Below are 12,565 nucleotides of genomic sequence, written 5' to 3' on the forward strand. Positions count from 1 at the left end.
CTGCCAGGCAGCTTTCCAGCCACACCTCCCCAAGCCTGTAGCGCTGCATGGGGTTATTGTGGCCCAAGTGCAGAACCTGGCACTTGCCCTTGTTGCAACTCATACCATTGATGTTGGTCCAATGATCCAATCTATCTAAGTCTCTCTGTAGAGCTTCCCTATCCTCCTGGGAATCAACATCAGCAACAGTGATAAAAGGCTGGGCATGCCAGGAGGAGATAAGCAAAGCCACTGGCCCAAGCCCAGCTCCTCCTCACCTAGGGCAAAATCTTGCACTGTCTCCCTAACTGGGGACTCCGGCTGAAGACAGCCTTCCTTGGGAATAATGCTAACAGGCTGGACTTGCTCATTTGCTTCCTTGGAAGTCATGTACCCTCCTGGTGTCAGGAAGAACTGCAAAGGACATGGTGCTTTATGTATTTCTTCGCAAGGTTGTTCTAGGGGTGGTCCTCTGCATAGACGGACACGTTTCCACTGTGCTGATATTTAGTGAATATCTCAGAAAAAGACCTTGGGAACAGTCTCACTTCCAAGTATGGCTGTTGTGATTACTGATTACACATGGGATTTTGTGCTTATGGAGCCCCAGGAATTACCCTCCACTGCAATACCAGGGCAAGGACGTATCTATCCAAATGTTCACTGATTTTTTTATTTTTGGTTAGCCTGCAAACAACATTTGAAAATTGAATATAGTTCTTGTACTGTGATTTTCTTCAGGGATTGGTCGATACACCTGTCTACACTGATCTAGTAACAAACTGTAAGGTAGAGTGCTGCTTTTAAAAGGGATAAGAGAGATAACGTTAAAGTAGTTTAATTTTTCCTTTGCTTATCTAACAGCATTTTTTTTTCAGTGAAGGAAATACAAGTCGATCAAAGCCCCCAGTGAGATTAGTGGAAATTTTTTTTTGACTTGATAAGGATTGAAGATATAAATGGAGCTATAAAGCTTGTTACTATTTGTAGCATTTCCTCCTTTTTAGCCTTGCTATTTATGTTGATGATGTTATTAGATAATTCTGGATGTTGGAAAGGAAACAATTAAATAGGTGGCATTTAGATTGGAATGAAGAAAAACCATACAGCAAAACTGTGGAAGAAATAGCTGCTGTGGTCCTGTCACTTGCATAGCATTAGGTCAAATAGAATGTGATATGTCTTGGGGCTATGTATTCAGAGCTTACATCTCAGTTCAGTATGTTTTAAACAGCCAGCTCTGTGAAGCTAATATAAAACAGGATTGTATTTGCATGCAGATCCCTGGGGAATTGCTTCTTGAATATTTAAGGAGTATATGTCTGATGATATGTTCCAAGAGTGCTTTAAAGTAACTCTATGGGTTTTCCCGACAATGAAAAAACTTGGGAAGTTCATACTGCAGATTAAATAAGTAATCATTATAGAAGTGGTTGGACATATTATATAAATGGTTTCCTTTTTATTGTCAGTAAGGATAGTCTGTTAGCTGTACTTTAATCTAACCTCTTTGTATTTAAATAGTATTTTTGGAATTAAAAAACTGAGTAGGAGTGATGAGGTGTTTTTACATTTCTATACCTTATTAGTTAAGGCCACCACTGGTGTATTTTGTTCAGCACATAGACTGTAAGGCCAGAAAAGGCTATTGTAATCATTTAGTGTAGGTTCTTATATAACACAATAATTTCCTAAATTAATTCCTCATTATAGGAAGGAGTTTTGTTATTTTTTTAGAAAAAAAAAATTATTATTGTGATATTCTCCATCACAGGCAATTTATGTCTGTGTCTGTTCTAAGGAAGTTGTTTCAGTGGTTAAGTGCTCTTATTAAAGAAATAAAAAAGGAAATAAAAGTATTATCTTTCTTCTAATCTGAATTGCTTTAGATAAAGTTTTGAGCCATCGTCTCTTACCAGTCTTTTCTCAGGTAAAAGAATTAACCTATCCTCCGCCTGCTTTTTCTCACATGTAACTGAAAGAATATGATCAAGTGCCCTTTAACCCTCCCTTTGATAAGCTATAGATGTTGAATTCCTTCAGTCTTTTGCTGTTATGTTTTCCAATCTGTTGTCCTCTTGCCTGTTCCCAAGAAACCTCTATGATTTTTTCACTAGCTTTTGTGAACTGTGTACGCTAAAAGTAGGCATTGCATTCCTGTTGTCATTCCAACAGTGCCCAATACAAGCATAGTTTAATATCTCTATGTGTTATTTCCAGATTGTACTTTCAAGAAAGATATAAATAATTTTGATAGCAGCTTCATACTACCTGAAGCTCATTTAAAGATGATTATTAGCCACGGCCACAAATCTTTTCCATAATTTTGCTTCCCAGGAAAGAGTTTTTCCATCCCATTGCTAGGGCGTGCTCCAGTGACTGGTCTTCAAAGGAGTGCAGAAAAGCTGGAATTCAGAAAAATGTTTAAAATCTGCAAAACATACCTCCTAATGTGACTACTTAAAATCCATTAAATAGCTAGATAGCCTGTACTCTACCTCAACCAGAAGCCATAGACTTGATTTAGAAATAATTAAATGAAGCTTTATGGTGTGCATTATGTAGAAGATTAGACATCATGGCTATAATGATACTTTCTACTATTACTACTTCTATTTAAAGCAAAATGTACTGTCTGAAAATAAGACAGTTGGGAGCAACATTTTCAGTACTTTCATGATGCCGCTATAGATGGGCTATTTGATAAAATCATAGTGGAGATGTTGTTATACTGCTTCTTAAGAACAGATATATTTTAAATATGTTTTCATCACTTTATTAAGTTTAGTTTAATGGAAATTTGAGTCATTCAACTAGAAATGATTCTTTCCTGGCACAGTGCAAATATTAATAGTCTTCCAGATCCCCAGTGATATGCAATTTTTCTGAAATTGGGATTTGATTTTTGTTTGTTCGTTTTTTGTTCATTTTTAGCTTCCCAGTGAAGATACTGAAATATTTGACAGTGCCTCACAGTGCTTATCATTGCTGGTTCAGCTGTATGGAGGGAACAGTCAGGAGAGTATGTCTCCAGAAAACATGAACAGCTTTGCTGAAGTACTGAAGTCCAAAAAAGATACACGACAACTGAAGCTTTTGTTGAGAATTATAAAGAGACTGGTGAGTCAGCTTCTAAACATTTTAAAAGTCCATGCGTTTCTTTTATAGGATTGGATGATTTTTTGGCTGTTTTTTTCCTCTTAAAGTAAAAAAAGAGTATAAAAGAATTTTGAAAACAAACTATATGAAGTTAAACTTCATGTGTTGAATTTCAGTTAACTTCTCTGAAGAAGATAGCCTTCTACACTTAAAACCTCTTACAATATGATTGTTGGATTTCCCCTATTGCAGTGAACTGTTCAGCTCTTTAAATAACTCATGTTATTTATATATTTGTTTAGTACTTCAGCTTTATGAAGTACTGGAACAATTTTCTGAATGCCTTCTGAAAGAACTAACCTTGTAGCATTAAATAGCTGTTCAGAAACATAGTGTTTGATTTCATGGTAAATCAAATGTCATTTTGCACTTGAAATAGGTTTGTGCATAAACTGTTGACTCCTCATTCTCAACAAGCGATAGGGACCACTTCTGCTGGAGTGGTTGTAATGTAGAATGCCAGTCAATGGGAATCGTGCAGGGTCTTAGTCTGGCGATGGTGTTGATGGGTGAGAGTTTCAATTCTGTCATGCTCTGACGTGATGGCATGACAGCAGTGTTATGTCTTTCAGGTAGCTTAGGTGGAAAACCTTCTGCATCTGTAACATTCTCTCCGATAATAGTATGAGTTTTATCTTGAAGTGTCGTGATGAGAAGCTTTGCCTGCATTGTCACCTTGCATTGGTTGATTACTTCACCCTTTACTCTCCAAGAGCAGGAGTTTTCAATTAAAAGAGGGTAACTTCCCCAGTGTAAGAGGCGGAAGATACTTGAATTTTGCAAGTGCAGTGCTGGCTACTAGAGTAATCCTACTTAAGGAGTTAAGAAGAAGCAACCCTTTTTGTAGAGCTTTCAGAGATGTTCCTGTCCTCTTCTGCCTGCTGTATTTACATCACAGGAAAGTAAACACCATACCCTTCTTCCCAGTTTTGCTCAGTCTTATCTGTCCCTCAAAGAAGCATATAAAATGTAAATTGAATTTATGTTTAAAATTCATAATTTCTCGCATTCTTGAAGTCATCTCAGCTTTCACTCCTTTATTTTCTCATGCTCTTCCCGTAAGGAGAATTCTAGCAAAGATTTTTTTGAAGACACTTACTACTGATTTTTGCTTGTGCCCATGCTTCTCTTTCTGTGTGATCCTTGTGCTGCATAGAACTGTTTTTTACTTTTCCCCAAAAGCAATAATAGAAAAGAGGCAACAAATTATGGGGAAAGCAAAGAGAAATAATGCTGCAATATACATACCTAGATTATTTGATTTTAGCATAGCTACAGACTTGTTTCCTTTCCCTCCGTGTTGAAGACAAGGGTTCAAAAGTTGAGCTAGTGTGCAGGGTATTTAACACAGAAACTTCTGTTGATTATCTTAAGAGAGCAAAGCTATGCTATCACCTTTTGAATCTTGCAAGTTCCTGTACTTTCAGATCTCTCCTTTGTATATCAGTGATACTGTACTTGTTATTTATAATATCAGGCATAGGTTTTCTGTAATTATTTTAATGATATCATAGGATTTCTTTTGAGAGCAGGGTTCATAGATAATTTGACAGGTTATTTAATAAATCTTACATTATTTCTCTAAACCTTAAAAAGTCCTGTTCAGAGGAGATGATTATCTTGTCAAAATTGTCGTAATCACAAAAGACATTGAAATATAATGATACCTATTTAAGAAGGATTCAGCCCACGTTAGCTGTTCATGCTGAATGTTGAAGCCTAAAGCAGTGGTTGTTTTTTTTTTAATATCTGAGCAATATTTTAATAGAGGGGTCATTAAGTGCACCGATTTCCATTCTTGCCAATCAGTGCTTGTACAGAGCATGTTTGCAATCTGTGGTCACATTAACTTTGGTGTTACAGGCACAGGTATTGCTTACGTAAGACAGGAATATACAAAAAAAGAATTCAATGTGTTTATTCTATAGCTGCCTTTATAGCATGTATTTCTGGGAATAAGGAAAAGGCATAGCAGTATGACTAGTTAATCTTTGTCCAAGTGTTTCATATGACTCCAGTGAGCCAATGGAGACAGGTGTCTCAATTTCAGTCTTCAATTTAAATGAAACACAGAATTTATTGACGTATGAAATGACCTTATCTTGATGAAATAGAAACTTATATCTATGTGTTGTTTTATTTTAATAGTATTCATTCATTAAGTTTTATCTTCAGTGGTGGGAGGGGTTTTTTTGGACAAAATTGGAGGTTTGTTTTGAGGTTTTTTGGTTGTTTTGTTGGTTTTTTTAAATAGTCATTTTTTGTTGTCAACTTTGATGAGCAGGTTGACTGCAGGGCAATATAAACTTCTTGCAATGCTTTCTTCACTGTTTTTGCCCTACAGTTTTGTTGTATTCCTTTATTAAATAGAAATAAAGATACAGGCCAGATGGGGGAAAAATATCCTCGTACAGACTTCTTAATGGAATCACAAAAAGGGCTGTTTTGCAGGCTTTATTTTGCTGTAAAAAGAAATCATTAGGAGTGAAAACCAGAAAAAAATATGCTTTGAGCGAACTTTTGTAACTGTGTAAGTAAGGATCATTTAAAGCTTTAAAGAGGCAGCATTGACTGTCTTTCTGGGGTTTTTTGTTTGTTTTGGTTTTGGCTTTTTTTTTTTTTTTTTTAATAATCACCTCTTAGCTTTCAAAGATTTTGGCTCCATCAGGACCAGGTTAACCAGTCTTTTTCAAGAATGTTCTCTCACTGACATTGATATAACGGACAGAAACTGAGTAAAATTATTGAATCGAAGAAACAGCGTTTGGTGGTTCTGTTTTTTTTTCCCCTTTAGCCCTTCTGCTAACTCTCTTGATCTGATTGTATCATCTTGGGTTAGATAATACTGCTATTCCAGATATTCTTCATCTTTTGTAGCAGCATTTGCGTAACTGATCAGTGACATCAGGGGAATGATCTTGTCCCATTTGATTCTCTGAGCCTCTTCTGCCACCCTTTATGGAAATCACTACCCTATCACTTCACCTCTTCTGTGAAGATACAGTGCATCTTACTACAGTCCAGTAAATCATCTAGATTAAAGTATGTCTTTGTCAAGTGGAAGAAATTTTCATTTTGGAAGCAAATAGTTCCATTTTTACCTGCTTTACTGAGAAGTTTTTCATTTCTCTTTTTTTCCCCAGAGGAAAAAATCTACCTGCCATCTCAATTTACCATCTAGTGTGTAATGTAAAGGCAAGTGATTATCACCAGAATATTTATAGAACTAGCCAATATCTCTCCCGGACACATAATCACTGTGGGATTACAGCTGGGTACTGACAAATAAAATGTTTCAGCTTTCAAAACAAGAGAAGACTCTTTTTATTCGGTCTAGTAATAAGGAAAAATTCCTCTGAGAAAAATGAATAAGCATCCGGCTTTAACAGGCAATTCTGCACTTACTGTGGAGAATGAACTTTTGTTCTGTGACTTTTACCTTAAGTACTTCTCAGAATGTGTGTTTGAATCCTACCTAAATCATACTTTTTTTTTCTTCTGATCATCTTTCTAGAACCTCATTTTCACTAATTTCTGTATCTTAACTGTCAGAAAGTTGTTCATCCCTTATTTGTGAGCAGCTAAGACATTTAGGATGTCATCTGCATGTCAGATCCCCTGTGGGGGATACATCTAAGGATTTCTCAAATTTTATTAGGCTGTGTAGTAAAGATGTTAAGGCTAGAATGACAATACTTGAGCTGTGGCAAAGGTCCAAAACTTTCATTATTTTCACTGTAGGACTGTTGAACTCTAATTTGCTCTTCTGCCAGTCTGGGCTACAGCTATGGCATCACTGTGTACCTGCAGGCAGATTTACTATGCTGCTTCCAATGAACCAAAGCCTGGGGAAACACTGGTCGCTATGTCTAAAATATCTTTCAGGTCATGTGTCCCAAAGTATTTCTGTCGTGTAGATTAGTAACTCTATCATCCTGAATTTTATAGAGAGATGTGCTGACTTCACGTCTTTTAAATTGACAGTTATGTGTTTGTGTATTGATATATATGTATGTATTTTTACTGTGATAGTTCCCAGATTAGGTCCTCATTATGTTAGTCACTGATCATGCATTATGGGGAAATACATTTAGAGCTTGAAGAGATATACAGTCAGGGTAGCACAAGTGTTTGATTTAGGGTAGCAGTTCTGCAATCCCTCTCTAAGTTGAACGTCTTGCTGGAGATTTGCTCCTCAGTAGATTCCTGCAAGTACATCTGCAGGGAGCTTCCTTCAAAGAAGGTGAAGCAAAATCCCAAGAGATTTTCAGATAGCATCCCTTTCATGGCTTCAGCTCTGAGGATTCAGTGCCACAAGGAGGTGCTTGTGTGGCAATTCCCAGCGGAGTCGGCTTTCCCAGAGAGTCTTACAAAGCTGCGGGAACCTGTTGGCATATCTCCTGCTGAGAGAGCACAGCGCTCAGGAACAGGCTCAGTTAGCCGGAGAAAAACTTCTTATGCATCTTTCTCCTAACTTGAATCTTTTAAGCATGCCTTTAATTAATTTCATTAATTACTAAGGTAGTCCATAATATTCCATTGCTCTAAGGAATGACATTGTAACAGAGATGCTTGTTAGAGTACGAATACAATACTTGTGGGTTGCTGACATATATAGGTGTACTCACTATAAATGCACGTGTTGTTATATATGTTTTCCTTAAATTATATCTCTTTTTAAAATCTGTATAACTCTTATATGAACAATTTCTATCCTTCATTAGTATTAGTCTCTTATTTTCAAGTTGTTACTAAGCCTGCACGCCTTCTTTATAGACCAGCTTTCATTGGCTTCAGTCTAATAGAGTCCCTGGGTAGGATGAAACATTTAATTCGACACAACTTAAGATCCCACCAAGGAGAAAAAGCTAATCAGCATTAAGATATATTATGCAGATTGTAAACAGGATGGGGTTCTCAAAATGCTTTGAAGCAAATACTTAAGAAGGATAATGCTTCTCCACCCTTCCCGCCGTGCGGGGAAGCTCACTCTGTTTGCACACTCAGACATGCCTTTATTTTAGGGTTTTGACAAAATTGGAGAGAGTCCCCAGAGATAAGAGATGGGGAGGCCTCCAGTGCCCGCTGTTGCTTGGTGTCCTTGTGCCACGGCACTTCCATTCCCTGCTGGGGAATCACCCCAGAGATGCCTCTCCTCCTCCTCCTCCACTTCTGGGTTTCAATCTAGTCATAAAGTAAGCTTTTAAGTATAGCTTTTTGATTTTGCATATGTTTTGACTGAAATACAATCTAATGACATTCCTTTAAAAAAAATAAAAAAGTTTCAATGTCCCTGATGAAAATTATTAGTCGGCAGGGATATTTGTGAGTCAGAATTGCTGGGCCAGCCCTTCCCTTTGGTCAAGAAGCAATATATTGAGTTTACAGTGAAGAGTTAAGAAAAGCTGGTTTAGATTACTCAGAAGGTGAATGCAGCTAATCACAACTACTATAATACAATTTAAGCAACAATTAAACACTGATTTAAACAGAGCTAGTATAGTGTAATTTAAAGAAATTCAGCATTTGGCAGGCATAGTTCTCTTGTGGCATAGCCCCTTTGCTGTATGTTGTGATTTACTGAACAGAGAATTGAGCCAATATTGATTAATTTATCTGAGTAATTTGGATTTTTTTTTAAATATCACTTAAGCTGTATTTTGAACTTTGCATTCAGTTTGTAATGTCCTATGGGCTCTACCAAATTCTCATGGAAATGAAATATTATACTTTCACCATTAAACCCTGATGGAAGATTTTTTTTAAGCTTAGTAAAGCTTTTTCAGTAGCACTAAGAAGGGAAACATTTAGTCAATGAAAGTGAGATTTTTGAATAGTCAAAACTTAATAATATCCCAGTTTGTTCTCAGACATTCTATGAGCAATACGAAGTCCTAAAATATGGATTTAGTTTATAATTATTTACTTGATATAAAGAATAACATAGCTTTTCAAAAGCATTTTTTTAAAGTACTGTATGAAAATGTTATTTGTATGCCTAGCAATACTTAGGATATCCATATGTGAGATATATCCAATATGTGATTGGATATATACACATATGTATATATATGTACATATATATATACACATATCCAGACACATATCTAATATGTGATTATCATTCAAGATCCCGTGGCATTCTTTATAGTAGTGTACATGGTTAAAATTAACTTGACTTATTGTATTGAAATCCAGGACACAAATTTTCACTGTGTAGGTCTAATAAGAATTTTCGATTTTCATCTGAAATAGTTAGATACTGTTTCATCTTAGAGGTATGTGCATGTTTATGACCTGTGTGTCTAGTTTATGTAGTTTGTGAAGGGCTAAATTCAGGCTCATTTATACTCTGTAACTCATGGAGTGTTTTCAGGATGCCGAGAAATAGTGCAATATGTTAGCACTGTCCTTGACTTTCTCTTTTTTTGACATTTGCATCCTATGGTTTCTACTGGAGAGGGAAGAATCTTTTGGTATTTAGATTTACACACTTGGTTAGAGCACTGAAAGAATTTTAATAGGCCTTTTCTGTTTCTGATTAACCTTCCTTTTCATTTACGTCTTTGAATTTTACAATATCCTTCTTTCATTTGACCAAAATTCTGAAGTGCAGCATTCTGAAGTTATATACTGATGAGTTTTCTTTCCAGTACTTATCCTTCTGTCTTATGAAATTAAACAGAACAAGTATCCATGGGTATGTCTCAGTCACTGATGCAGGCCCTGGAATTCTTATCTTTTCCTATCTTGTCACTTTTGATCCTGTCCAGAAGTTCTGTAGCTGATACCTAGATTGCAGAAAAATTCACTGTTTTTTGACCCAATGCACTAGATGGTACAAGAATGCTCTGCTTGTTTCTTCTCATAGAAAAGGCAAACATTTAAATCTCAAAAAGATTGTCCAGGCTTACAGGATCACTTATTTCTGGCTGCATCAGAATCGTCTTCTGCTGTGTGAATTTTGTGCTTCTCTGACTACACTTGCTCTAATTCACTTTATGTGGCATAGTTTGTATTCCTGTGTATGTATAACCATAAAGACAGTGTATTTTCTTTTTGCATGAGTTGTGGTATTCTTAATTCAAAGCGTCAAGAAATTCTTAACAGCTGTGAGAATTAAAATTTTATTTGAATGGGATCTAAGAAGATACTATTTTTTTTCAGCTGATCAGTGGACTCCATAAGCCTGTCCTATTAAAAATACTATGCTTCATATAACCTGTGGTAAAATCAAAACATTAAGTAGTGATACATAAAGTCGGATGATGAGGAATTTTTTGTGCAATTAACTTGCCATTTTAGGGGTTATATAGGAGTTTGTATAGTTTGGAAGCTTTTGGTTAAGGAGACTTCTAACTTTCAATGTGACTTAGGTCCCACCTTTTGCAGCTGGTGAGTGATGTCTGGAATAACCATGGTTATCTTAATCTAGAGGTGCTGTTTTGTTTTATACATTCACACCTCTGCAATGACTAATTTGCTGTCAGTGTTTTTACTGTAACTGTGAAGCGCTTTCTCCCTATCGAAGAGAGCACGGTATCCTTTGTCTGGTATTTCCACCACACAGACAAACACCTGCTTTGCAAGCAAATCATGTATTAAGCTCTCCCACTCCCAACCCAGAAGGTCAAACAAAGGGCTATTTTAATGGTTTTCCTTCTTTTTTTTTTAGTTTTTGTTGGTTTTTTTTTGATGCTGATGACTTTCTAATATACAGCTGGACGGCTTTTGTTGCTTTCTGCAGCAGGTTTATGTTTACTATTACTTACCTACCCTTATAAGCTACTGTGATGTTTAATGTTTGCAGAATATTTCATGGTACTCAGATAAGGAGTACTAAATATCAACAACATTTTTCTAATCTTTTTGTAAGACTTATCTACCAACACCAATTGAACATGATTAAATTATTAAAAATATTTTCTCAGCTTGAATGTTAATATCAGCTTGCAGATATTTCTGGGGTCTGTAGCATTAATGGGAGTGTATGAGTGTTGCTGCTTTCATTATTATTATAACCGGATTGAATTAGTGCCCGTAGACCAGGACCTCATTGTGCTAAACTCAATGCAAGCACAGTAAAAAGTCATTTTTTTTTCTCCAGAGAACAATCCAGCTTGTTCCTGCTTTCAAAATAAGCTCAAGAAATTGCCTGAAAGTGACTCTCCCAAATAGGAAATAATTTGACACAAAGATGACCATCCTGGACAAAACAGATCCTTGGGCAGCGTTCAGTTCTGTGCAAGCAGGAATGGGAATTTATCTAGTTGCTCCTGACTATTAATACAAAAGTATCTTCATTTTATTCCAAATTTAAATTCTTATGGTCACGGGAGTATTTCAAAATCCTTAGTCTTCATCTAATATTTATGTGAGGTCATTACCAGAAACTAAAAGAGCTTTAAAAGATTTTGGTTGCCCATGTTGAAGATGAGATACAAGTATGCATAGAAATCAGGTGTGACTGTGACTTTTTTTGCAAATTCATATCGCAAACCCTTCAACAAAACCTCTCTTTTTTATTACATCTACTATCTTAAACTCAGTCTCCTTGCTGACAAGTTCACTAGGGGTGAAATAGTCCCTTACATTCAGCATGTAAGTAAAATTTTAACTACTGTGTACCAGGAGGAAATCGAATATGGGAATTAGATTCCCCACTGGAAAGGAGTGGCTGTTCCTTTGACTTCTAAATCGCCTAGTACTGCACAGCCAGAGTAAAAGGTCTTGACGTATCCCCTTTGTTAATCCTCAGTGCTCCCTTATTTTCCTTGTCAACGTTTCTATCTAATGATTTTTTTTTTTAATATAGTTCAAGTTCTGCATTTTAATATGGCATCTGACAAACATTAGCTGTGTTTCACTTTGTCTAGATCCTTACCCTTCTTCATCTTATGAGGCTGGAGCACTGCTGAGAAGCTGGTGTTTTCAAAAATCTTGCCATGAGCAAATCTGCAGGTTACACAGAGCTTGATTTAATAGCCAGCGTGTGGATGTAGATAAACAGGGAATATAGCTGGAGTGATTAAAGGGGTATATTGTAGAGGGAGACAGTCCTTGGCCATCCGGCGGTGACGATATGGGGCTCTGAGGTACGTGAATTAGGCAAAGGAGACATATAGACTGATAGAGCATTTCAGATGTGGGTTGTCTGTCAGATGGAAATTGTGAGTAAAAATATGACATAGATACAACAAATGTATGCTGGTCGTGATAATGAGATCAAGCAATATGATCATATAAAGCAAAAGGAAGGCAGTGTTTAAGGAGTTAGAGATTGTTGGCAAGATCAAAGATGAAAATTATTTTAGAAGCACCAGTCAAAACATACATGCAACGAGAGAAAATGAAACACTTAAAAGTTGGGTTTTTTCCCCTGGATATCTCACGCATCTAATGGTTGGTCGACGTAGTTGTTAACAGT

General features: G+C 36.4%; 1 protein-coding gene across 1 annotated transcript in view; it reads left to right on the forward strand.

Annotated features, from left to right (window-relative positions):
* Positions 1 to 12,565, forward strand: part of ULK4 (unc-51 like kinase 4) — a gene marked incomplete at both ends in the record, with an annotated part of 260,007 nt that overhangs the window by 200,129 nt on the left and 47,313 nt on the right. Inside the window, one exon of the mRNA XM_082499551.1 lies at positions 2,914 to 3,099. Coding sequence (XP_082355677.1) covers positions 2,914 to 3,099 — 186 coding nt within the window. The remainder of the gene's footprint in view (positions 1 to 2,913; positions 3,100 to 12,565) is intronic.

The sequence above is a fragment of the Vanellus vanellus genome (assembly GCF_965231255.1).
Source record: "Vanellus vanellus genome assembly, chromosome: 2".
Taxonomy (NCBI): Eukaryota; Metazoa; Chordata; class Aves; order Charadriiformes; family Charadriidae; genus Vanellus; species Vanellus vanellus.